Source organism: Bufo gargarizans, chromosome 4, assembly GCF_014858855.1.
Source record: "Bufo gargarizans isolate SCDJY-AF-19 chromosome 4, ASM1485885v1, whole genome shotgun sequence".
NCBI classification, from domain to species: Eukaryota; Metazoa; Chordata; class Amphibia; order Anura; family Bufonidae; genus Bufo; species Bufo gargarizans.
This window is the reverse complement of record NC_058083.1, coordinates 315,299,245-315,326,899: the sequence shown is the minus strand read 5'-3', so window position 1 is coordinate 315,326,899 and position 27,655 is coordinate 315,299,245. Positions and strand designations below refer to the sequence as shown.

The window sequence follows — 27,655 nt, the reverse complement described above, 5'->3', positions numbered from 1 at the left end:
ATCTTACCAATCAGGGGCGTAGCTAGTAATGACTGGGCCCCATAGCAAAAAAAATTATGGGCCCCCCTCCCGGATCTCCCACATCCACATACCTATTGGACCTCCCATCCCAACACCCCCCCTAGATCCCCCTCAGTGTCATCCACAGATCCCCACTCAGTGTCATCCACAGATCCCCCCCTCAGTGTCATACACAGATCCCCCCTCAGTGTCATCCACAGATTCCCCCCTCAGTGTCATCCACAGATCCCCCCTAAGTGTCATCCAAAGACCCCCCTCAGTGTCATCCACAGATCCCCCCTCAGTGTCATCCACAGATCCCCCCCTTCAGTGTCATCCACAGATCCCTCCTTCAGTGTCATCCACAGATCCCCCTCAGTGTCATCCACAGATCCTCCCCCCTCAGTGTCATCCACAGATACACCCCCCCCTTAGTGTCATCCACAGATACACCCCATCAGTTTCATCCACAGATATCCCCCCTCAGTGTCATCCACAGATATCCCCCCTCAGTGTCATCCACAGATATCCCCCCTCCCTCAGTGTCATCCGCAGATATCTCCCTCGGTGTCATCCGCAGATATCCCCCCTCAGTGTCATCCACAGATATCCCCCCTCAGTGTCATCCACAGATATCCTCCCCCTCAGTGTCATCCACAGATACCCCCCCCACCCAGAGCCGCTTCCTAGCTAATTTATTCACTGCACTTGCCTTGCCTCTGTGAAATTGAAGAGAAGCGCCGTAATCTCGCACAGGCACACTGACAGAGGCCAGACAGATGGTACATGCGCACTTCAATGCCTCTACCAGTGCGCCTGTGCGAGATTACGGCGCTTCTCTTCAATTTCACAGAGCGAAGTGCAGTGAATAAATTAGCTAGGAGGCGGGGCTGGGAAATTGCAGGCACAGGCAGCATCGCTTTGCTGCCTGTGGTGTTCGCAGCGCTCCCTGCGCTGATAAAGTCCGGTCACTGCGCGGGCCGCATTTGGCCCGCAGGCCGTAGGTTGGGCATCACTGACCTAAAGGGTTAACAAAGTTTGTAAAATCAGGTTTGAATACCTTGAGGGGTGTCGTTTCTAAAATGGTGTCACTTATTTGGAGTTTCTACTCTAGGGGTGCATCAGGGGGGCTTCAAATGGGACATGGTGTAAAAAAAAAAAAACAGTCCAGCAAAATCTGCCTTCTAAAAACCATATGGCGTTCCTTTCCTTCTGCGCCCTGCCATGTGCCCGTACAGCAGTTTACGACCACATAATGGGGTGTTTCTGTAAACTAGACAATCGGGGCCATAAATTTTGAGTTTTGTTTGGCTGTTAACCCTTGCTTTGTAACTGGAAAAAAAATATTAAAATGGAAAATCTGCCAAAAAAGTGAAATTTTATCTCTATATTCCATTAATTCTTGTGGAACACCTAAAGGGTTAACAAAGTTTGTAAAATCAGTTTTGAATACCTTGAGGGGTGTAGTTTCCAAAATGGGGTCACTTTTTGGGAGTTTCTACTCTAGGGGTGCATCAGGGGGGCTTCAAATGGGTTATGGTGGCAAAAAAACAGTCCAGCAAAATCTGCCTTCCAAAAACCATAAAAGTGGGTTTTTGAAAATTTCTGAAAAATTTCAAGATTTGCTTCTAAAGTTCTAAGCCTTGTAACATCCCCAAAAAATAAAATGTCTTTCCCAAAATGATCCAAACATGAAGTAGACATATGGGGAATGTAAAGTAATAACTATTTTTGTAGGTATTACTATGTATTACAGAAGTAGAGAAATTGAAACTTGGAAATTTTCTAATTTTAATAATAAATAAAAATTAATTTCTTTGACTCCATTTTACGAGTGTCATGAAGTACAATATGACGAAAAAACTATCTCAGAATGGCCCGGATAAGTCAAAGCATTTTAAAGTTATCACCACATAAAGTGACACTGGTCAGATTTGCAAAAAATGGCCTGGTCCTGAAGGTGAAAATGAGCCCGGGCCCTAAGGGGTTAATGCAGCACCGTCACCAGCACTGGGCACCAAGCAGCCTTCGATTCCATTGTTTGGCCATGCATTATCTATTCAGGGACAAATTTAGCTCTATTCATAAACATATACAAGTTTAGGGCTTATTTAAATGTTCTCCAAATGGAACTAGAGCATAAAAAAGGCAAACATTATTAAACAATTATTTCAGCAATTTTTTTTTCATTGCTGCTTGTAGCGGTGAGAAAGAACTGCCCCGTTGTTCTTTATGATTGAGTAGAGCACTCCACTTCATTATCCTTTGTATCTGACTTCCTCAGGGTCCCTCCAGTTGGGAATGGCTTGAAGGGGACCAATGGAAATACCAGAAAAAGTCCATAGGCAGGAGTGGCACTGTTTCTGGAGAAAGAGCATTCAACCTAAATGTGCAGACTCATAGGCCTGGCTAGTTGCTGACCCAAACTTTTGTGGAAAAGAAAGTTAAAGGGAGAAATGAGTCATCTTAGAATCACGTAGTATCTCCCAGACCGGTCCATTTCTTTCTGGCCTCCAGAGCCCAGTATAGTGAAGGTAGCATTCACACTGCATGGTCTATTGCTTCAGATCAGGCAACACAAATTCCAATATTTGTAACTGAACGCTATACTTGGATTCAGATTTCATTCTGTAGCTCCAATGCGATTAGGAAAACGTAAGGGAAAACAAGACAACTAGTTGTACAAATGTATTTTATTGATCAAATTCTTATCAGCAGCTGGCTTTGACCTTTATGACATACAATACTATCGCTATTACAGACATATACAGTAGGTATTACTGGGGGGAAAAAACAAAAAACTTTAAATCCCATGCATATTGTACAAAAAGAGCAATGCACTTCCATGGTATTATGGGTATGTCATGTATGTCAATACCCATTGGCCATATCAAACTCTGCCCTTCAGTGGCTCAGAAATGGTCAAGTGTGGTTTGATCTTAATTAGTTGGCAAAATAGACTTATAACCTGTTAAAGGGAACATGTCACCATGAAAATGTATTGTAATCTGCAGGCAGCATGTTATAGAGCAGGAGGAGCTAAGCAGATTGATATATAGTTTTATAGGTAAAAAGTATTCAGTATAAAGCCTCATTCACACGTCTGTGTCCGTGCTCAAATCCGTAAGCAGATGGTCAGTCATGCATCCATGAAGCTGGCTGTGAAGGATCCGTGTTGGGTCCGTATGTACGTTTTTTGCTGTCCGTGTTGCATCCGTGTTTCACTGACACTGAGCAGCTGAATTTTTTTTTCAAAGAATCTCTTCTTAATGATCCGTGTTTTTTAAGGACCTATAGACTATAATGGGCGTGAGGGATCCAGGAACACGGACAAAAATAGGACATGCATCCGTGCTGAAAACAGACCCACGGACCGTGCTAAAACACTGATGTCTGAATGCACACATTCAAATGAATGGGGACGTGTGCTGTCCACGGAGAACACGTACAGCACACGTCCGTGGAACACTGACGTGTGAATGAGGCTTAACATGTGATTTATTTATTTATTTAAACTCCTGCTCATTCTGGGCTTTGAAGTCAAGGAGGTGGTCCTATCAGTGATTGACTATGTATACAGAGCTAGCTGTTAATAATGGATAGGACCACCTCTTTGACTTCAAAGCCCAGAATGAGCAATTCACACGTCCGCAAAAGGGTCCGCACCCGTTCCGCAATTTTGCGGAACAGGTGTGGACCCATTCATTCTCTATGAACTTCCGGGTTTCGGCCCCGAACTTCCGGTCCGCAGCTCTGCAAAAGATAGAACATGTCCTATTCTTGTCCGCAGCTGCGGACAAGAATAGGCATTTCTATAGCGGGTGCCGGCTGGGTGTGTTGCGGATCGGCAATTTGTGGGTCCGCAACACACCACGGACGTGTGAATGGACCCTTATACTGAATCTTTTCCTATAAAACTATATATCAATCTGCTCAGCTCCTCTGCTTAGCGTTTACATAGGTAAGAGCTCCCAGTGTAAATGCTAAGCAAGTTCATTTACCCAATGGAGGCCAATACCAATTATGGTTATGGATGACTTTAGTTGGCAGTTATAGGCAGAACTGTGGCTGGACATTATATGGGGGACTAAGGGCTTATGCATACGAATGTGTGTGGCCGATGCCCGTATTACGCCCCGCTTGAATGGGTCTGCAATCTGCAAGATACGGAGCAGAAGCCCACGTTAGCACTGCGGAACGCTTCCATGGGATTTCAGTCTGTGCCTCTGCAATGCAAAAAAAATTTAAATTTTTTTTGCACTGCGAACTGAATAATGTGGATTTGATTTTTTTCCATGCAGGTTTTGGTGTAGAAAATCTACACATAATGCAGTACCAGCTAAGTAGATTAAATTTTCAAAATCTCATGTACATGGTGCAGAAATTTTCAGCGCAGCATCGACCTGTGATGTGAATTTTGAAATCTGGAGCATGACAATTGTTTGTGTGGATTTTCGGTGCAGATATCACTCTTTACAATGCAAAGGGCAAGATCTGGGGAAAATACGCATCATAATTCAGGACAACATCTGCAAATACGGATTTCAGTGCGGATTTAAAGTGGACACGCATAAAAAAAAAAAATCTATGTGCCCTTAGAATTCTGCATTTCACAGTTCCTCTGTTATTCCTACTATAAGTGATTATAAATACACTAACAAATGGGTGTTCCTATATACTCAGATACTATCCAACCAGTGCTCACAGTGCCATACTGCGTACGGACACCCCACGTTTAAAAAGGGGAATGGAAACATCCAGTTGTCATTTTATTCATTAATATTCAGGAGGAATAGCAGAGGATAGTTACAAAATAGGACTAAGAACGCACCTAAAAAAACTGTGAAAACACCCTTATCAATTTTTTTTTGAAATGTACAAGGATTGTGGCTAAATGGAAGATTGCGGACTCAGGCCTCATGCACGTGATAGCATCCATTTTGCAGTCCATAAATTGGCGATTCGCAAAACATGGATACCGGCCAAGTGCATGCCGCCATTGTTTTTTAACTCTTGTACAAATCTCCTATCCTTGTCCGCAAAATGGACAAGATAGGACATGTTCTATCTTTTTGGCGGGCCTGTGGAACGGACATCCAGATGCAGATAGCACACAGTGTGCTCTCCACGTCTTACCTGCAGTGTAAAATATTGTGGAGGCTCTGATTAGTCTCAGGCTACCGCCGATTATCATTAGACAATGCAGCAAAGCTGGAGTGACTAGTCTTAAGGCCTCTTTCACACGGGCGTCAGTTTTTTTGCCCGGATAAGAGCCGGGTGCGTTGCGGGAAAATGCGCGATTTTTCCGCGCGAGTGCAAAACATTGTCATGCGTTGCACTCGCGTGAGAAAAATCGCGCATGTTTGGTACCCAAACCCGAACTTCTTCACAGAAGTTCGGGCTTGGTATTGATGTTCTGTACCATGTGATTGATGTCATCACATGGTACGTCACATGATCTTTTACCATGGTGATTCACCATGGTAAAAGACCATGTGATGACCGGAGTGACGCCATCAAAGGTCCTTAACCGGTATTTAATGCAGCAGCTCACCCCAGGTCCTGTTCAGCGCAGAGGAGACACAAGGAGATGCCGGCTTCGCGATCAAGTGGACTAAGGTGAGTTAAATTTTTATTTTATTTTTTTAACCCCTCTAGCGCTGTTTTACTATGCATTCTGTATTCAGAATGCTATTATTTTCCCTTATAACCATGTTATAAGGGAAATAATAATGATCGTGTCTCCATCCCGATCGTCTCCTAGCAACCGTGCGTGAAAATCGCACCGCATCCGTACTTGCTTGCGGATGCTATGCGATTTTCACGCTTCCCATTCACTTCTATGGGGCCTGCGTCACGTGAAAATCGGACAATATAGAGCATGCTGCGATTTTCACTCAAGGCACAAGTGATGCGTGAAAATCACCGCTCATGTGCACAGCCCCATAGAAATGAATGGGTCAGGATTCAGTGCAGGTGCAATACGTTCACCGCACGCATCGCACCCGCACGGAAAACTCGCCCGCGTGAAAGGGGCCTAACTGTGCTTTAGGCCCCCCTTCAGACGAGTGAGTTCCATGCATCGGAATCGCGGCATGAGTATGTGGCAACTACCGTTCTGATCTTCTAGCACTGACGGGGTCGCATAGCATTACACTGATTTATTATGCTATGTAACCCTTACAGTTCTGGAATGTATCGGATAAGACTGACATAATGCTGTCAGTGTTATCCAATACATTTTAGAGCTGTAAAGGTTACATAGCATTATAAATCAACAAAATGCTTTGCGACTCCATCAGTGCTGGGAGGTCAGGACGGGAGCTGCTGCGAGTCTGGAGCGTGGAACATGCTCGTTTGAAATGGGCCTTAGAGGGGCAGAGCCTAAAAGCTGCAATGTGAACAGAGAAAATGCACTACTCAATATAAAGACTTTTTTTTATTTATTTTTTATTTTACATTTTAATTTCACTTTTTCAATTGTTGACAAAGAGGCTGGGAAAGCTGTTATTATGAAGCCAAACTACTTTGTGTAGTTTACTGTACATAAGACATTCTGTGCTGTTAATATATACAGTGAATTAACTAGGGCATGAGGGATAATCCAGTGCCTCGTATAAAAAGACAAAATCTGCATAGCAGAGAATATGTGTTAAGTACAAATAAAGCTGACTGCCATTATTATCATTAAACAATGACTCACTACACGTGTTACTGAGGATGACTCACAAATTTATATTATATATTCAGAAAAAAAGCTCTGTCCCCGATCAGCGCCAGCGTGCCCCGATGCTGTACTACAAAAATTCTAATTAGATGGTTATTAGAAACACAATTTAACGAGACTCATTATAGCATTTCAGAAACTCTCAAGCATGCACACAGTTGACATTACCTAGTGAGCCATGTCTGACCTCACCATTATTTCATATTCAAGCACTGTATACATTATACATTATTCTTTCACATTACGTCTCTTCACTGAGGTCTCAGCAGCACTCAGAACCAAAAAAAACTATAATAAATACTACATGAAGTGGCACCTACAAGCTACCATTTATTTGTATATAGGGTTTTTCTGGTCTACAGATACTGATGACCTATTCCTAGGTAAGCTCATCAGTATTATATCAGTGGGGGTCTGATCCCCGACACCCTCACCGATCAGCTGTTCACAGCAGCCGGTTGGAGCTAAGAGAGAGGGCAAAGCCGCAAGCAGAGCTCCATTCTCTGTGTAGTGGCTGTGCTGGGTTCCTACAGCCAAGCTCCCATTCAGGTGAATAGAAATGGAGCTGCAGGAAACCTGCTCATCTACTACTCAGAGAAAACAACGGTCTGCATCCCACTCTGTCCTCTCCGTTAGCTCCAACCTCAATAGCTGCTGTAAACAGCTGGTCGGTGAGGATGGGTGGGACCCACACAATCTGTTACTGATTATCTAATCTAAGAATAAGGGTAGCGTTTTTCTTTTCCGGCATAGAGTTCCGTCACAGGGGCTCTATACCGGAAAAGAACTGATCAGGCATATCCCCACGCATTCTGAATGGAGAGTAATCCGTTCAGTTTGCATCAGGATGTCTTCAGTTCAGTCTTTTTGACTGATCAGGCAAAAGATAAAACAGTAGCATGCATTTCCGGCAAAAAAAAAAAAGAACACTTGCCGGAATGCCGCCCCAATAGGAATTTGAAAAAAGATACAAGATGGATCCGTCTGTCCGCATGACAAGCGGAGAGACGGATCCGTTCTTGCAATGCATTTGTAAGACGGATCCGCATCCGGATGCGTCTCACAAATGCTTTCAGTCACATGCAGATCGCCGGATCACACTGCCACAAGTGTGAAAGTAGCCTAAGCCATCAATATCTGTAGACCAGAAAAGTACTGCTGTGGTCAATTACTGCAGAAAGGTGAGGAAATCAGTTGAGCAGATTTCTTAATGCATTTACATAACCGGAATGAGGGTGGGTTCACACAATTTTATGGCAGTTTTTTTTTTTTAGAATAAACCAGAAGTGGATCCAGCAGAAAGTAGGAATATAAGTCTTTGGCCTCATGAACACGACCGTGCTGTTTTTTACGGTCCGCAAAAAACGAAAGCCACCCGTGTGCCTTCCTCAATTTACGGAATGGGTGGCCCATTGTAAAAATGCCTATTCTTGTCCACAAAACGTACAAGAATAGGACATGCTATATTTTTTTTGCAGGGCCTCGGAACGGAGCAAAGGATGCGCACAGCACACGGAATGCTGTCTGCATCTTTTGCAGCCCTATTGAAGCTAATGGGTCTGCACCCGAGCCGCAAATACGGACCCGAGTGCGGACCTGAAAAACGGTTGTGTGCCTTTCCTTTATATATTTCACTCCTTTGTAACACACTACTTGATTTGTGAATGTACCCTCAAAGAGATTATTTGGGATAAAAAATAGGATCTACATTTTTTGCCCAGAAATGGCACCACTTGTGTCCATGGGTTTTATCGGGTATTACAGCTAAGGCTAAGTTCAGACTTCAGTTATTTGATCAGTTATTTCAATCAGTTATTGTGAGCCAAAACCAAGTTTGGGTCAAAAACTCAGAACAGGTGGAAATCTTTAAAGAAGACCTTTCACTAGAATAAAACATCTAAACTAACTATACAGACATGTAGAACGGCGCCCAGTCGCAGCGTTCAGCTCATAGCCTGAGAGGCTTTTTTTTCTCTCAGGCTATGAGCTGAGCACTGCGATTGGCCAGCGCTACAGCCTGGGAGAAGGAGACGCCGGCAGGTTCCCCTGGGTGGAGCCTAACTATGAAGATACCGGAGGCTATACCGGGAGAACGGAGCGGCGCCCAGGTATAACAGTAAGTGCAGGGGGATCCCTGGGCGCCGTTCTCCATGTCTGTATAGTTAGTTTAGATGCTTTATTCTAGTGAAAGGTCCTCTTTAAGTTACACCTAATCTCTGAGTAGGCTTCACTACTGGTTTTGGGCCACAATACCAGATGGAAATAACTGACCAAATAACTGAAGTGTGAACTCGGCCTAGGCAGAATTATTTGAAGAGAGATGTTTCGCCATACCAACACAGCCTATGAACACGAATGGTGCTGCTTCTGGAGGGAATGTTCTAATCATAAACAATCTCTAAAAAGTACTCTCACACAGCAGTGAAGTATGCCGCTGTCGTTTGTAATGCTTTTTTTTTTTTTTTTTTTTTTTTTTAGCCACAACCAGAAAATGATCCAGCAAGAAGGTAAAATATAAGCCCCCTTTATAGTTCTCATTCTTTTTGAACCCACTTCTGGCTTTGGTTGAAAAAACTGCAATGGGATTTAAAAATCAAGCCCCATACAGATGAACAGGACAGAAAGTTTACCAATATTTCTGCCAAAAAATGAGCTTTATGGGACTATAGCCTAAACTGGCCACAGACATAAAATAAATGTAATCCAAAGAATTGTCTAGCACATGCACCTTGTGGCTCCATTTATTATCTTTGGGGATGCCGAATATGGCACTCGGCTATCTCCAACATTCCCATACAGAATGAATGGAAAGGAAAGGCGCAGGCTCGACCTGCCGTTCAACCCATTCTTGGGACCAGTGGGGTCCCAGCAGTCAGACTCCACTGATCAGATGGCTGTCCTGTGGATAGGGGATATGTTTTAATAATGGCACAATCCCTCGAAGCCAAACGGCTAAATACTGGACAGGGTAAAGTCCAACCTTAACAATTATGTTTTTTTCATGAGGGGACGTTCATACAGATATAAGAATACAGTCATGTGAAAAAATTAGGACACCCTTTGAAAGCATGTGGTTTTTTGTAACATTTTTAATAAAAGGTTATTTCATCTCCGTTTCAACAATACAGAGAGATTAAAGTAATCCAACTAAACAAAGAAAACTGAAGAAAAGTCTTTTCAAGATCTTCTGTAAATGTCATTCTACAAAAATGCCTATTCTAACTGAGGAAAAAGATAGGACACCCTTGCCCCTAATAGCGAGTGTTACCTCCTTTGGCTGAAATAACTGCAGTGAGACGGTTCTTGTAGCCATCTACCAGTCTTCGACATCGGTCTGAGGAAATTTTACCCCACTCCTCAATGCAGAACTTTTTCAGCTGTGAGATGTTTGAGGGGTTTCTTGCACGTACAGCCCTTTTCACATGTTCTTCAAGCACCTTCTGATACACAGTAGAATTCATCGTGGATTCTATGATGGTGAGCTGACCAGGTCCTGCTGCAGCAAAGCAGCCCCAAACCATGACACTTCCACCTCCATGCTTCACAGTTGGTATGAGGTTCTTTTCTTGGAATGCTGTGTTTGGTTTACGCCAAACATGTCCTCTGCTGTTGTGTCCAAATAATTCAATTTTGGACTCATCTGTCTAAAGAACATTATTCCAGAAGTCCTGGTCTTTGTCAACTTTATCTCTGGCAAATGTCAGTCTGGCCTCGATGTTTCTCTTGGAAAGCAAAGGTTTCCTCCTTGCACACCTCCCATGCAAGTTAAACTTGTACAGTCTCTTTCTGATTGTAGAGGCATGTACTTCTACATCAACAGTAGCCAGAGCCTGCTGTAGTTCTCGAGATGACACTTTAGGGTTTTTGGAGACCTCTTTTAGCATCTTGCGGTCTGCTCTTGGGGTGAACTTGCTGGGGCGACCAGTCCTGGGCATGTTGGCAGTTGTTTTGAAAGCCCTCCACTTGTAGACTATCTTCCGGACAGTGGAATGGCTGATTTCAAAATCTTTTGAGATCTTTTTAAATCCCTTCCCAGACTCATAGGCTGCTACAATCTTTTTTCTGAAGTCCTCTGACAGCTCTTTTGCTCTCACCATGGTGCTCACTCTCACTTCAACAGTCAGGAGCACACCAAACTAAATGTCTGAGGTTTAAATAGGGCAAGCCTCATTCAACATGCAGAGTAACGATCTACTAATTATGTGCACCTGGTGTGATATACCTGTGTGAGATCTGAGCCAATTTAAGAGGGAATACATGTGAGGGTGTCCTATCTTTTTCCTCAGTTAGAATAGGCATTTTTGTAGAATGACATTTACAGAAGATCTTGAAAAGACTTTTCTTCAGTTTTCTTTGTTTAGTTGGATTACTTTAATCTCTCTGTATTGTTGAAACGGAGATGAAATAACCTTTTATTAAAAATGTTACAAAAAACCACATGCTTTCAAAGGGTGTCCTAATTTTTTCACATGACTGTATATGTGAATCCCATCATAATTGGAACAATCAGCTGATGAAAATCTCATGATTCTTTTTTTAGTTGTTTCACCGATTATCATCACAGATAACAATAAAAACGTAAACGCTTCCAGAAAATAAGAGTAAAAATGTTAGCCCACCAGATTCCATAATTAAAAAAATACTTACAATTAGTATTACACTAGACACTGATGGTTTGTTCAACACATATTGGATTCTATGTGGATGTTGGCACAGATTCTATGCCAAAGTCCACGTAGATTCTGATTACAATCCGCATCCCAATGCATGTGAATGGGGTTTCCATAAATCCATTCATATGCTGCGAAAAACTTCTGTGCAGACTTTTGGCTGGACCAAAAAAAATAATAATAATGCACCGTGGTAAAAAGTAGCATGCTACTTATTTTCACAAATTTAATTTGGAAAAGCCAGGAGATAGCAATGTTCAAATGAGAGTAGGGCTAAACCGTGTCCAGATCAAACGCACTTCAAGCTGCACACTGTGGCAGAAATACAAGTGCCAGTCTAGGATTCCTGCCGGCAGATCCTCTAGATCAGGGGTGCACAACCTGCGGCCTGGGGGCCACATGCGGCCCTTGATACCATTCTGTGCGGCCCCCAACCATCTGGTAACAGACATGTATGCCTATGTCTTGTGGCTGCTCACATGTATTTTTCATGTATTTCTCCCATTAGATGGGAGTCCTGGAAGTGTAACTAGACATTCATGGTATATAATGTGTGTTCAATATGCCATAAGTACAATATTTTAGTTGTTAATACACCTTTAAATTTTAATTTCAGCCCTCGTCATTGGTTCATTCTGGCAATGTGGCCCCTAACCAGGAAACATTGTGCAACCCTGCTCTAGATTAAATCTGAGAAGCGTGAACATGCTCTAAAGCTAATGATTTTCTCCTATAATTATTTAATACAAAATTACAAATTGATAAAAAAATTACTCATATGCTAGTTTTCAAAAAGGTTTATCATTATTTAACATGAAGTTACCTTCACATTGTTAAGCTGGAAATTGTCTTTTGGGGCCCTAAGACATCACTGATCCTTCTACGGCAGTGCTCCGCAACTCCAGTCCTCAGGGTCCACCTGCCGATCATGATTTGAGAATATCTCACAGAATAATTACCAGTGGTATGTCAGGATTCCTGAAAACATGACCGGTAGGTGGGCCCTGAGGACTGGAGTTGAGGAACACTGTTCTACGGTCTTCAACACTATTACCCTTGCAACACTGCAAACTACTAACATTTCAGGTGGTTGTTTTCTTACGATACTGTGTTAAATGAGTACAGAATGGTAGACCTCTTAAAGAATTCTATCAAGTAGCTCCTGAATCATTAGAGGCAGCCCATTTTTCAGCAGGAGTGGACAATGCTGAAATTAAATCCATGCAACAATTTTTCAAAAACACCATATTCCAGCATGAGGTGTGGTTCACAATACACATAATACATAACTCACTTCTTAATGCTAAAGTCATGTGTACAAGAACGCATCCCAAAGTATTTATGTCAGTACTTTATTCTCTGCAGGCAACACCAGCCTGTTGTTTCCTGTAATAGGTCTTGTACCAAACACCTCCTTGTATATTTGTGCACGTGTCTCTGGAAGAGCCAGCAATTTCTTTATGTCCATCACTTTGTCCACTAGAGGCTTCAACTCTTTTCGAAAAGCAATGTCTTTGATGGTATCACTACATTTTTGACCTGGAGAAAAGAACATCATTATTTTCCATATACAAAAAGTGTGTAAGAAAAGTAATAATAATCAAAGAAACACACATTCAGGTTTTTGGCCACACATCTGTATTAAAAAAAGACAATAATGCTTGTCAAAAATATATTATTTTTCATTCATGATTAATGGGCTTTGAGAAGATACTGCATAGTGCCACAATACATTGAAGGAAACCAGTAGAATAACAGTGAGTATCCAGCATTGAAATTAGCATAGCTTTTGAAGGGTTGCCATTGCAACACTAGTAATCTAGAAAGAACCTTCCGTTTCTGTAACAAAGCCGAGCATCTCCATTAAACCAGGATGACATTGCTTCCTTGTGTGGTAAGGCCTCTTAGTTGGTTGCTCATTGCTACTCAACAAGGCGTAGACAAAAGGCTCCCATTGTTCTTCCTTCTATACAATTCACTCATTGTAGTTCACCTCAAGGGAAACTTGCAATTTTCCTTAAGCTTTGGCTTTTCGGCTTTGCAAACAGGTTTATCAAGAAAAATCATTTAATGTATCCATCTGTGTAAATGCAATCAAAGAATATTGTCCTTAAATCCCCATGAAGAATGCACCTGAGTAGCAAACTAGGCGTCTCATGAACGGAATTGTCCAGTTCACGTTTTAATACATTAATCCATGTGTGGAGGCTGTGTGCGTTATTTTATGTTATTCTCCGTTTTCTCATTATTGCCAGGCTCTACTAAGATCCCATCAGTCTGTTTGGTTTTGGTCTGTGTCTCCTCTATATACTGCTGAACAGCCTTGAGTACCGCATTTTCCACCAGCTTTTTACTCAAGCTCAAGAGCTCGGCTTCATCAGGTTCTCTTCCATTCTTATGACCTACACACCATAACAAAGAAAAGTTCCTAATAAGTAAGGAAACAGAACACTAGACAGCATGTACAGATTACAATGTTCTACAGAAAACTGTATTTAAGGAACTAATTACTCATTAGGAAGCTAGGGCAAATTGTGTCTACAAAATCAGGCAGAAAAAAACAACAATGTCAATTACAGGTCGAAATTTAAAAGGTCACTATACGGTGGATCACTGGTTAGCACTGATGTCTTGCAAGGCTGGGATCATGGGTTTCTATCTGACCAAGAACATCTGCATGGATTTTGTAAGTACTTCCCGTGTTTGTGCGGGTTTCCTCCCACACTCCAAAACCATACAGATTAATTTTGAATTTACAGTAGATTATGAGCCCCAGTACTCAGTGGAACTGATGTAACGACAATCTCTGTACAGCTCTGCTGAATATATAGATTATATATAGATTAATAAATATATTGCATCATGAAGTCCATACACTTAAAGGGAACCTGTCACCTGGATTTTGTGTATAGAGCTGAGGACATGGGTTGCTAGATGGCCGCTAGCACATATGCAATATCCAGTCCCCGTAGCTCTGTGAGCTTTTATTGTGTAAAAAAAAATATTTGATACATATGCAAATTAACCTGAGATGAGTCCTGTACGTGAGATGAGTCAGGGACAGGACTCATCTCAGGTTAATTTGCATATGTATCAAATCGTTTTTTTTACACAATAAAAGCACACAGAGCTATGGGGACTGGGTATTGCGGATGTGCTAGCGGCCATCTAGCAACCCATGTCCTCAGCTCTATACCCAAAATCCCGGTGACAGGTTCCCTTTAAAAGAGCTCTGTCAGCAGGGTCAACCCTATTAAACCAGGCAAATTGCCTGACAAAATTGACCCTGCTAATTCGAAAAATACTTTGTTACAGCATTGCCCTGATTCCGAGGAAATTCACTTTTTTCTTGATATGCAGATTAGTTTGTTGGAGCAATGGGGAGCTGGACCGAGTCCTCGTAACACCAGCTCATCACCACCCTGCAGCGTTGCTCAACAAATCTGTCAGAAGCAGATGCCTCCACTTATGGGTGTACATTGATGCCCTGTGTAATAGCAGATTCTCTATGCATGCACGATACTCATACCAACAATGTTAGTGCAGGAACACAGGGCCAGGTGAGAGGTTTGCCACTGTCAATCAATGGGTGGCAGGAGTCTCTGGAGCTGCAGGATCTTGACAAACTGGTGCTACAAGGGCTTAGGCCTGCCCTTCAGTGCACTAACAAGCTCATTTGAATATCAAGAAAAAAATATAAAATTTTCTTGGAAACAGGTCAACTCTGCAACATAAATAAGATATTGTTGCAATCAGCAGGATCAACTCAACCAAACAGTATGTCTAGTTCAATAGGTTTACCCTGCAGATAGATGCTCTTTAAATACAGTGTATAGTACACAAACTAAACTAAGCAGTTCATGTAGAAAAACCTATTCGTGCGAGTGAATTATTAAATGTTTTCCTACTTTCATTTGATTGCAAAGCTAAAGAGTTCGGCCTATTTAGGATAGGGCATAATCCCTCCTTCATACATATATAAACCTTGATTTCCTGCTGTCACCCCTGGGGGGATAATCAGTATACAGCTGGACCAGACTGTCTTTAACCTGAATCGGGCTGCATATAGATAGACCTCCAGGTGGTGGCAATAGGCATATGGTATTATGTATGATACGTATATTCCAAATCATGTATACTGCTGGTTTGGTCATGGTAGGCATACCTTCCCTTTTTACATAGATGACTTAGGGCCCTTTCACATGAGCGGAAGCCGTGTGTGGAATCCGCTGCGTGAAAAAGAGCCAAGTCCCATTCCGGACAGCAGAGACACGGAGCATTAACATGATTTATAATGCTCTGTGCCTCTCTGTGACCTTTTTACTATAAAATCATGGTGATAACTTTATCTCACCGTGATTTTGTAGTAAAAAGGTCACAGAGAGGCACAGAGTATTATCAATCATGTTACTGCTCCGTGTCTCTGCTGTCCGGAACGGGGCTTGGCTCTCTTTCAGGCAGCGGATTACCCGCATGGCATCCACTCGTGTGAAAGAGCCCTTAGTTGTTAGGAACAGTAACTACATTAAAGGGGTTAGGCAAGCCCTACAATGCCCCCCCCCCAATGCCTGGACCCCTCATATAGGTTATACTTACCCCGCTCCCCGCGTTGTTTCTGATCCCTGCACGTCCGCCGCTGCATCTCCCCGTCGCACGGATCAAAACATTCAGCGACATTGGGGGCAGCCAATATCAAGCCACGACAGAGACAAGCCTCCCTAGCATTGCGGGTGATGCAGCAGCGGATGTGCAGGGATCAGAAGCGGCGTCGGTGCCGGGGAGCGGGGTAAGAATAAACTATATGAGGGTCCCGGGCATTGGGGGATCATTATAGGGGTTGTAAGACACAGATTTTGAATATAATATTGCATTTCCCCACTGTAAGATCACAAACTGTAAATTAAACTGTAGACACAATACTAATTTCAAGCTTCTACTGCTGTCCGGAGACGAGATATTGAAGCAGATGTCAATCCTATTGAAATAGCAGTCAGTGAGGTTTTAACTATGTAGAGTGGAGCATAAACAGTCTGCGGCTGAGGGTCTGAGGTAATGAATCCCACAGTCACATGCCTGCACGTCTAGCTTTCCATTGACTTGTACCAATGCAGAGCGGTGATTGATAACTGTCCTTAGCAGCTAATGCCAGTAAGTGGCCCGGCAGGAAATAGATGTATTCTGCTTGAGTGATAAATTACAGAAACATATGTCTACGTATGGTTCTCATCTGAGCAAACTGCCTGAAGCCTCTTATAACTGTAACTTGGCTAATGTGTAAAGACGAAGCCAATCATGTGGAGCAAAAGTAACTAAACATTGTCAGAAAAAATTATATTACGTGTCAGGATCTCTCCTTATTTCATACTGGGGCAATATGGCTTCCAGGATTACACAAATATAAAAGTCCAGACAGATAGCAACATATAAGAGAATTACAGCCATCGACCCATAAGCTCTCCTCAGCTCTGCCACTAGCCTGCCGTCATTGCAGATCTGTATGTACCAACTAGGAAAACTAAGGTTTGGATGCAGACTGACTACTAGAAAAAAAGGGGAATGGCACGCCCAATCCGAATTCTGTGATATCTGTCTGTGTATGTCAACAGTGTGCACGTGACTATATTTGCAGTACATTTCCGGGGCCGCTACATAGTTTATGGAGCGGTCCTACTTTCTTTGTCTGCCCTAGTTCTGTCTCTCAGCTGATCGGTGGGGGTTAGGTAAGATAGGTAATCAACATATAAGGTCGTAAGTCAAAATGATATACATGTACGGCATTTGTGTGAAGGGGATGTATGGAAAGAGAAGATCCTGCTTCACATGCGCTGGGTGCTATCTGTATAATACAGCTGACACCCACCTGGAATGACTGGGATTGGAGAAAACGCCAATCCCGGTCATATAACCCTTCACATGCCATGGTCAATAGCAATTGCAGCATCTAAATGGTTATAGAAAGGAAAGGGAAGGGGCTTGTTCTAACCACCTACCGGAACCCCTGCTATGACCCATTGCTATGACAGCATGGGGCCTGCATGCTCTGCAAGTCCTCTAGGGGGCTAAAAATGGTAGTAAGAAAATGAAATGTTATGTAAAAAACAAAATAATTCAAATAATCCCCTTTTCCAATTTAATGTACAAAATGTAAACAGATAAGAAACACAATGGGGGAGATTTACTAAGCATGTTGCGCCAGAATTATGGCGTAAAATGCACGAAAAAGAATGGTGTTTTGATTTGCACCAACAATATCAACTGTTTTCTGTAGAGTTTTCACCATAAAGAATGCATCACGAGTTATAAATGTCAAAGTGGGCGGGTCAATCAAACTGGCGCATATTACGCCTCATTTATCATCCCCTTATCTGCAGAAATGGCTCAAATTGTTTCAGACAATTAAGCCAGCTTATGTGGTGGTGGCTTGTGTAAAAAGTCAAATTTATGAAAAGTGAAACCAACTCGTGGTGGGAATATAAGTGACAGGTAAGTATTAAAACAAGATGCATTTACTTTTTCTAATATAAATGAGCTAAACTGCTGAGTTTTGTCAGTAAACTGACTTCCAACAAAAAACTAAATAATAACGAAAGTGTCCTGAGTCTGAGACAAAAGTCGCAATTTACCAGTGGAAATGTCACAAATATGCTTCAAAGGTCACAAATATGTTTCAAAAGTCTCAAGTGTAGTTTAGGGTGATTTCACACTAGCGGCAAGGGACTCCGGCAGGCTGGTCCGGCGGGTGAACAGCCTGTCGTATCCGTCTTGCCGCTAGTTTACGTGTGCCCCCGGACTGCCGCTCCATCCCCATTGACTATAAATTATTGCTACTTTTAGTACGGCCGCCTCTAGGCATGCGCTGCCGTGCTGCTACAGGGACTCCGCCACCGCCTCCATTATAGTCAATGGGGACGGAGCGGCAGTCCGGGGGCACACGTAAACTAGCGGCAGGACGGATCCACCTGCTGGAACAGCCTGCCGGAGTCCCCTGCCACTAGTGTGAAACTAGCCCTAAAAAAGTAGCATTTTAGTGCCATTGGTGTTAAAATGCCGCAAATCAAGAGAAATAGGCGGATAATCAAGTTGACATTTTAAAAAGTCACATTTTACAAGTAGTGTGCGCCTTTTTATATATAAGGTGAAACAAATCACCACTTTTGATTTGTAACTTTAATATTTTTTGGGCGCAAATTACGCCATTATTGATAACTGTCTCCCAATGGCTTTTCCATACACCAGTCTTGATCCTCTGTGCACTGCAGTAAGATGCACCTAATTTATTAAAAGGTAGATGCCTCTTAAAGGGATTCTGTCACCAGGTATCCCTCGCAAACTGTTTGCATACACACTTAGCTGTGGTTCCGCTGATTAAAATGCTGTTTTTCTTTTGTTGATCTGAGGCCCTGTTCCCAAGTTATGATATTTTTTTAAATGCTGCTTTGATTTACAGGGCCAGGCAGTGATAAAGCAGCCAGGGAGGGACTGGCCACAGAAACGAGAGGGGCTTGGGTACAAAAACAGCAATAAAAAGAAGAAAATCCAGCTCTCTCCGGTGAAAAAATGAAAAACTTTAATCCAGCAAGTTTAAAATCCATACAGGTGTACAAATAGCAGTCAACGCGTTTCAGACCTCAGAGAAATATGGGTCCTTCCTCATGACAAACGTGTTTATGAAATGGGAGCTCCCTCTTAAGTAGCACATACTAACCCCAGGCTGATAGGTTCCCATGCACATGACACAGAAGAAAACCCTTTTTAATCAAGGGCAAACACTAGCAAAAAGGAAAAAAAAAGGAAAAGAACCTTACATACAGGTAAATTAAATCACGATGGCTACTTTCACACTTGCGTTCGGAGCGGATCCGTCTGGTATCTGCACAGACGGATCCGCACCTATAATTCAAACGCTTAGCACAGGTAGGTGTTCAGGCGCCCTGTGCGAGCTAACCCCCCCCCCCCCCCCAAAAAAAAAACACTGCTTGTTGCTGGCATCATGGCATAGGCTGGCTGACTATCCAACCAAGTAGTTACCAGCCCGCACACCCCAAAGGCCGATGTAATGTTATACTTCCCTACTTCTCGAGATCTCCCTACCCTCGTCACTTCCGGTCGCACCGGACATGACGTGAGGAGGTGTGCAGCGCCACGCAGGCGCACAACGACAGGTTAGGGAAATTTCACAGCAGAGTGCGCATGCGCCAGGAGCCTCGCCGGCGGTTAGGGTAGGGAAAAACTATGGGCCAGTGCGCAGGCGCAGTGATCGGATGGATGTTCTCAGCTGGACACCGGCCGACACTGCACATGCACCGGGAGCCTCACCAGCGGTTAGGAAACGGAAAAATTACGTACGGGCCAGTGCTTTTTCCCTACCCTAACCGCTGGTGAGGCTCCCAGCGCATGCGCAGTGTCGGCCGGTGTCCAGCTGAGAACATCCATCCGATCACCGCACCAATTTTTCCCTACCCTAACCGCCGGCGAGGCTCCCAGCGCATGCGCACTCTGCTGTGAAATTTCCCTAACCCGTCGTTGTGCGCAGTGCGCCCCCCCAATATAATAAACATTGGTGGCGCAGTGCGCCCCTCCCAACACCCCAGTATGATAAACATTGGTGGCGCAGTGCGCCCCCCAATATAACAAACATGAGCGCAGTGCGCCCCCCAATATAACAAACATGAGCGCAGTGCGCCCCCCCCCAATATAACAAACATGAGCGCAGTGCGCCCCCCAATATAATAAACATTGGTGGTTCAGTGTGCCCCCCCAACACCCCAGTATAATAAACATTGGTGGCGCAGTGCACCCCCCCCCCCCCATATAATAAACATTGGTGGCCCAGTGAGGGTTAAAAAATAAAAAAATAATTAACTCACCTCCTCCAATTGATCGTCTCCTGTTCTTTCTTCAGAACCTGTCAAAGGACCTGTGGTGACATCACTGTGCTCATCACATGATGCATCACATGATCCATCACCATGGTAATGGGCCATGTGATGAGCTCAGTGACATCACCACAGGTCCTGAAGAAACAGGAGACCGACAGCTACGCGATCAACTGGAGGAGGTGAGTTAATTTTTTTTATTATTTTTTAACCCTCATTGGCACTTCCCACTGTGCCACCAAAGTTTCTTATACAAATACAGGAGGCGGGTGCCGGAATCAAATAGCCGGCACCCGACCTCTGTGACAGGGAGCTGCGATCAGCGGCAGTTAACCCCTCAGGTACCGCACCTGAAGGGTTAACTCAACTGCAGCTGATTGCAGCTCCCTGTCATAGAGGTCGGGTGCCGGCTATTTGATTCCGGCACCCGCCTCCTGTATTTGTATTACAGGTCAGTTATCTTCATTGGTGGCGCAGTGGCCTCAGCCCCTCCCCTCCTCCTCCCATCTCTCTTCTTATTGGCAGCTGCGGGGGCAGCAGGCAGGTCAGACACAGGGGAGGAGGAACGAATCAGGTCAGACAGGGGAGGGCGAGATGGAGGGGGCGCCCCGAGGGAGAACACAAGTGCAGCCTCGCCTGCCGCATATTACATTGCGAGCTGTCGGCCGCCCAGCGCCCCTGTTGCTATGGCGCCCTGTGCGGCCGCACAGCCCGCACACCCCAAAGGCCGGCCCTGCGCCCGCATCACCATGAACAAAAATAAAAAATAAAAAAATATGTTTTCTCTTTTTTCACCCTTCTCCCCGGCAACGCAAACAGATCCGTCCCGACCCCACACCGAAAGTCAATGGGGGACGGATCCGTCCGAAAACCGAGCCATATAGTATCAAATTCAAACGGATCCGTCCCCACCGACCTCCACTGCAAGTCCGGACGGATCCGCCTGCCTCCGCACAGCCAGGCGGACACCCGAACGCTGCAAGCAGCGCTCAGGTGTCCGCCCGCTGAGCGGAGCGGAGGACAGACGGAGCCATAACGATGCACCCTGAGCGGATCCGCATCCACTCAGAATGCATCAGAGCTGGATGGATCCGTTCGGGGCCGCTTGCGAGAGCCTTTAAACGGAACTCACAAGCGGAGCCCCGAACGCCAATGGTTACTCCCTCATTGCACCAAAAGCCTAATTTGCATATTAAGAAAAACTATCATAACTTGAGAATGGAGCCTCAGAACAAAAGAAAAACTGCTTTTTAGTCAGGTAAACCACGTCTATGTGTCTATGCAAACTATTGGATAGGAAGATCGCTGGTGACAGATTGCCCTTAATAAATTAGGTGCATTTCTGGCCCTCCGTGCACCAGAAACTCAAATCTACGTTAGTCAGGGGCTGGTGTAGACTGGAGCTATAACTTCAGTTTCTGGTGCAAGTTATAATAAATAGGCTTTGCCCCTATTCTGTACGAATTATTACAATGTCAAAATATTTTTCCTGCATTGTGTAGGCCCTAACGGAAAAAAATAAATTTGAAAAGCAAATTTGCTTTGTCAATTTTGGTCACCTTGTCTCCTCCCCCAAGAAACTGAAGTGCTAAAAAAGTGTTATATACCCCAAAATGGCACCAGTAAAAACTATTATACAATTTTATTCTTATTTATACTTTTAATGCTCCTGAGAAAGGAATTTACCTGACCGTGGGCAGCCGTTATTCCTAATACACTACAAGCGATTCCGGCCAGGGAGGTTGAGTCTGCAGGTGTCTTCAGCTTTATCTTACAGACCACCTCCTCAGTGAAGCGAGTCAATGCATTTTCAGGGATTTTTTGTTAATTGATTTTAACTTTTCATTTTTTTGACAAATTTAAAATTATTCCCTTCCTTTCTTCTGGGTCAATACTTAGTTTTAATATTTAGACAATATAGTCTCCTAGGATATTCTCTTACTATTAATACTACCAATATCTTACTATTTTATAGGGATTGGCGCCAATATAGTGGTTCTACATTGTGAATTATTATTATTTACCCTGTAAAAATCAAGTCCCAAAACCACTCTGGAAATATAAAAATGTGGTGTTTGTGGCTGGTGTTTGTGGCTGGAACTGTGCGGTTTGCTGGCACTGCGGGGGTGTTTGTGGCTGGAACTGTGCGGTTTGCTGGCACTGCGGGGGTGTTTGTGGCTGGAACTGTGCGGTTTGCTGGCACTGCGGGGGTGTTTGTGGCTGGAACTGTGCGGTTTGCTGGCACTGCGGGGGTGTTTGTGGCTGGAACTGTGCGGTGCTTCTGGATGGAACTGCAGGGTTTTTTGTGTCTGGAACTGTGCGGTGCTTCTGGCAGTGCGGGGGTGTTTGTGGCTGGAACTGTGTCTGCTGCTGGCACTGCGGGGGTGTTTGTGACTGGAACTGTGGGGGCTGCTGGCATTGGGGGGGGGCTGAGGGCACTGTGGGAGAGTTGTTTGGAACTGGGGGCCTGATGTCATTGTGGGGGGCTGCTGGCACTATGCGGGGCTGCTGTCTCTCGGGGTGTTTATGTAACTTGGGGGGATTATGGCTCCTGTCGGATTAATTTTTTTAATCATTTTATTATTAGGGTCGTTCCAAAAAAAGAAAAAAAAAAAAGAAAGAGACATCTGCGGTGGGGAAGCCCATATCTATATTTTAAAAAGTAAGTATTAAAAAAAACTAAAACAATGTTGATATATGAGGAAATAGTGCTCTACAAGTTCCTTTAACGTTATCTGCATTTTGTCTGGTATTCTGTTGCGTACAGATGTCATCAAAGAAGACATTGATAGACTGGCGTAACCCACCCAGAAGGCGCCGCCGTATCCAGTGGCCCGTAAGTATAAAATCAACACTTGGACTTTTTACTGTTTGATTCGTTGCATTAATCAGTATGTGCTCTTATTATAGATTTCTTCATCATCTTCTGCGGAGGGCTCTCCCGAAGTGGCTGCCGGGGCCAGCTCACCTGCTGCATCGCCAGCGTCCAGGGGAGGTGGACCAAGCCCGGACCGGGGTTGTCAAGAAGTAAGTATATATATATATATATATATATATATATATATATATATATAGATTTCTTAATAATTGGTTTAAGTACAGTCTTCTAAAAAAATTTTTATTTGTATTAGCAATCTGCACCTAGAGCCGCCAGCGAGGATCCCTCAGTCGCCTCCAGAGTCCGCGGGAATGATCGTGGCGGTCGTAGACGTGTAAGTATTGAATTTAGTAGTTTTAATTAGCATTTTGTATTAGGATTTACATAAAATTTTGTATTTCCTTTTTTTTCAGGGTTCCCTAGGCTCCACCAGGGAGGATGAGGAGTTCGGGGTTCCGTACATCGATAACCTGCTCCTCATCCGACTGGTGGAGGCACGTCCAGCGTTATGGGACCACGCCGACCGCCACCACGCCGATTATCGCCATACCCAGCGGCTCTGGAGGGACATCTGCAGAAGTTTTAGATACCTGGGGGGATCTAGATGCAGCGGCTCAGGAGAAATATGGTAAGTAAAACAATATGTATTTTAATAAATTAAAATATTGTTGTTTTCCTTTCATCATGCTGATTTTGGTTTTTATTGTTTTTTTCCATAGTCAAACTGGTTATAACGCGTTGGCGATCTATCCGGGACCGCTTCAGGAGGGATTACAACAAGGAGGGTCAGGCCCCGAGTGGCTCCGGAGGAACCTCAGGGGCCACATACATCCATACGGCGGCCCTGGGGTTCCTACGAAAGGCTATGGCACCAAAAAGGTAAATATTTATAACAACTGTTTAAAAAATTAATTGTAAAGGGGCTGTCCGAGACAGTGGAGCGTCTGGCTCCCCTGTTTTGGACAGCCCCCCACAGTCAGATGGACAACTGTTCTCTCCGTCTGAGTGTAAGGGGCTGTCTGAGACAGGGTAGCGTTTGGCTCCCCTGTTTTGGACAGCCCCCCACAGTCAGATGGACAACTGTTCTCTCCGTCTGAGTGTAAGGGGCTGTCTGAGACAGGGTAGCGTTTGGCTCCCCTGTTTTGGACAGCCCCCCATAGTCAGAGGGACAACTGTTCTCTCCGTCTGAGTGTAAGGGGCTGTCTGAGACAGGGTAGCGTTTGGCTCCCCTGTTTTGGACAGCCCCCCATAGTCAGAGGGACAACTGTTCTCTCCGTCTGAGTGTAAGGGGCTGTCTGAGACAGGGTAGCGTTTGGCTCCCCTGTTTTGGCCAGCCCCCCACAGTCAGAGGGACAACTGTTCTCTCCGTCTGAGTGTAAGGGGCTGTCTGAGACAGGGTAGCGTTTGGCTCCCCTGTTTTGGACAGCCCCCCATAGTCAGAGGGACAACTGTTCTCTCCGTCTGAGTGTAAGGGGCTGTCTGAGACAGGGTAGCGTTTGGCTCCCCTGTTTTGGCCAGCCCCCCACAGTCAGAGGGACAACTGTTCTCTCCGTCTGAGTGTAAGGGGCTGTCTGAGACAGCAGAGCGTTTGGCTCCCCTGTTTTGGCCAGCCCCCTATGGTATACGGTAGACATAGCATAGAACATGGATGTTTTATTTAAAGAACAATTCCTAACTTTCCTTTTTTTTTCTACAGAAGTGCCAGCAGCACTCGGGAGCCTGACCAACCTCCTGAGGCGGAACCAGTACAGATCGCCAGCGCCAGCCCTCCTGTCCCTGATGCATCGGCTCAGGATAATCCGGGTCCCCTACCGGGTCCCTCCGCTCAACAGAGGCTCTTAGGTTTCCGTCAAAATTTAAGAGCCCTGGTGAGCGGGCAGAGATCTGGTAGGCCAAGTCGAGCCGATTATGCGAACCTTGTAGAGGTCGTTTCCGACGCTCTAGAAGGTTTTGCCCGACATCAAATGGAGTTTGGTGCTGACTTGATTCTCCGCTGGGAAGGGGCGGAGTCGGCGTATCAACGCAGCCCAAACTACCATTATGGGCTAAACATGATCGGTTTGATGGACTCAATGACGCCCGAGCAGTTACATCAGTTTAAAATCATGGTAGAGAATGGGTCATGGGAAATCATGCACCGCCCCCAACCCCCACCCCCACCCCCATCCCACACCTACCCCCCATCCCACAGCAGTGGCCAGTACCGCCAACCTTTCCCTTCCCACCCCCCCGAGCATGTGTTTCCTTCTTCTTCTTTTTCTTCTCCTGCCCCTTTTCCTCCTACTTCTTTTCAAACTCCCTCCACCTCTACACATGCTCGGGTCCCCTCCTCCTCAGACCCTTCCTTTCTCCTATGGCCCGTAGTTTAACCTCAGTGGCTCGCCAGGACAGGGGGGCTACCATTGCCAGCCCCAGCGCATCGAGTCCACGAGAGTCCACCTCCCCGCAAAGTTATGAACAGTTGTAAAAAAAAAAAAAAAAAGTTTATAATTTATTTATTTATTGACAGAAAAAAATAAAAAATAAATTATACTTTACTGCACTGTGTCTGTCTTTTTATTGTCCTGTACAGGGAACATTGGCACTCTATCTGTGTTGAAATAAAAACTACCCTAGTCTCACTACTGTGCGTTTATTACAACACCCTTGGTAGTTTTTATATCAAAACAGCATTAGTGCCAAAGTCGTAAGATCCATTAAAACCTGACCATCAATAATGAGCTAAATTTTGGCTCTTTATTGATCGTAGAACCTATGATTGGCACATGAACAAGCAAATGCTTGTTCATTGTTCAATCTTGTGCCCTTTCATATGAGCCCTTGTGGTAGTCACGGTCTGTCAGCATCATCAGGAATTCATAAATTGTGATTTTAACGTTTAATGATTTCCCGATGACGCTAATATAACTAGTGTGATTACCACAAGGGACACGCAAGGGACATAGAGTTTTTAAAGGGGTATTCACATAGACAATGGGGGGATTCCACTTGAATATGCCCCCATTGTCTGATAGGTGTGGGTAACATTGGTAGGACCCGCACCTATATTGAGAACGGAGCGGGGAGCACAGTTGCTGTAGGACACATTTCCCATGGTATGTCCACCGCCAAACGCTAATCCCCGCCTCAACTATAGAAATGGATGGAGGGCGGCAGCGCAGTGCGACCTCATCTACTTTCTTAGCTTCGTTCTCAATATATGTGAGGGTACCAGCCGTGGGACCCGCGCCTATAAGACAATGTAGGTATATCCTTAAAGTGGTATGCCCCCATTGTATGAGATGAGAAAACCCCTTTAAGGCCTCTTGCACACGACTGTATGCCACAAGAGACATATGGTCCGTGAGCGGGCCATATGTCCCATAGTGGCATTGATCGTGCACACGAGAGTACACAGCATCATAGTATACAATCATCCTGTGCAAGTTGAGCTGCCCGCGGGGATATAGTCTTGCACTAATAGATCATATGAGTGCAGGACAATAGCCCAATTTGCGGCACAACATGGTCAGCATCATGATGCTCTGTACTCCTGTACGTACTATCAATGACGATCAGGGACATATGGCCCGCTAACGAACACTATACATCTTTAAGTGCATGTAGTCGTGCACAAGAAAGTCGGACCAGCTTTGGAACTTCAACAAGATAGCCATGGAGAAATATAGGAGCATTACAACCCTATAGATCTCAATACATGAAGATGGAACCTAGAGATGCTTTTCCTTTCAAAACGGATCCGCTAAACGGATGACAAAATGGAAACCAACGTGACAAACGGATCCGTAATACAGACGGATCCGTACAAACTGATCCGTCTGAATTGCTTCCGTTTGGCTCCGTTTAGTCAGTTTATTGACGGATCCGTTTGAAATGCCCTTCAAGCGGATCCGTGAAACGCTAGTGTGAAAGTAGCCTAACATCACCTCTGCAGCCAGGAAGATGATGCCAGAGGCGGGGAGGACTAGACAGTGGCACTGGAAGAAGCAGGAGAGAAACGGGGTATACATTTTTATGTTATTTTAGACCATTTGCAGGGGATGCCCATGTATTTATTTATGTTTATTGGTGGTTCTTGAACAGTCATTTAATGACCACTGATTCTTTTGTAACTCCCATAGACTTGAGTTAATCTGTATGAGGAATGTGGAGGCCAGGAATATAAGTAAACAGCACTTAAGTACCATTCAACATGGTGTTTTATCAATTGGTGCTTCTTAAGGAGCAGAAATCTCCCAGAGCCTTTCACACAGGCAGATCATTTGCCTGTAAACGACCAACAATACAGCATGTTGATCAGTGCACATTTAAATGGAGCAGTAATTGTACTGTACGTACTAGCAATACTTTTTGAATTTTGCCTTTGCTTACATGGGGAATGCCCAAATAAAAGATGTAATGAATGACAAATAACATTCGGGCTGATCACTGGGCATATGTACACAAGGCAATGATTGGGAACAAACATCCTAGGGCTGAGATGGTTAACCTCAGCACTCCAGCT

General features: G+C 44.4%; 1 protein-coding gene across 6 annotated transcripts in view; it reads right to left on the bottom strand.

Moving 5' to 3' along the window:
- Positions 1-12,179: 12,179 nt before the first annotated feature.
- Positions 12,180-27,655, bottom strand: part of AKAP7 (A-kinase anchoring protein 7) — a 160,950-nt gene continuing 145,474 nt past the window's right edge. For 2 of the 6 annotated variants that reach the window (XM_044292023.1, XM_044292026.1), the window contains exon 8: positions 12,180-12,936. In XM_044292023.1, the coding sequence (XP_044147958.1) occupies positions 12,737-12,936 (200 nt within the window). In that variant the 3' untranslated portion in view covers positions 12,180-12,736. Of the gene's footprint in view, positions 13,800-27,655 lie in introns of all 6 variants that reach the window. The other 4 variants (XR_006388863.1, XM_044292025.1, XR_006388865.1 and 1 more) reach the window with 4 other exon arrangements.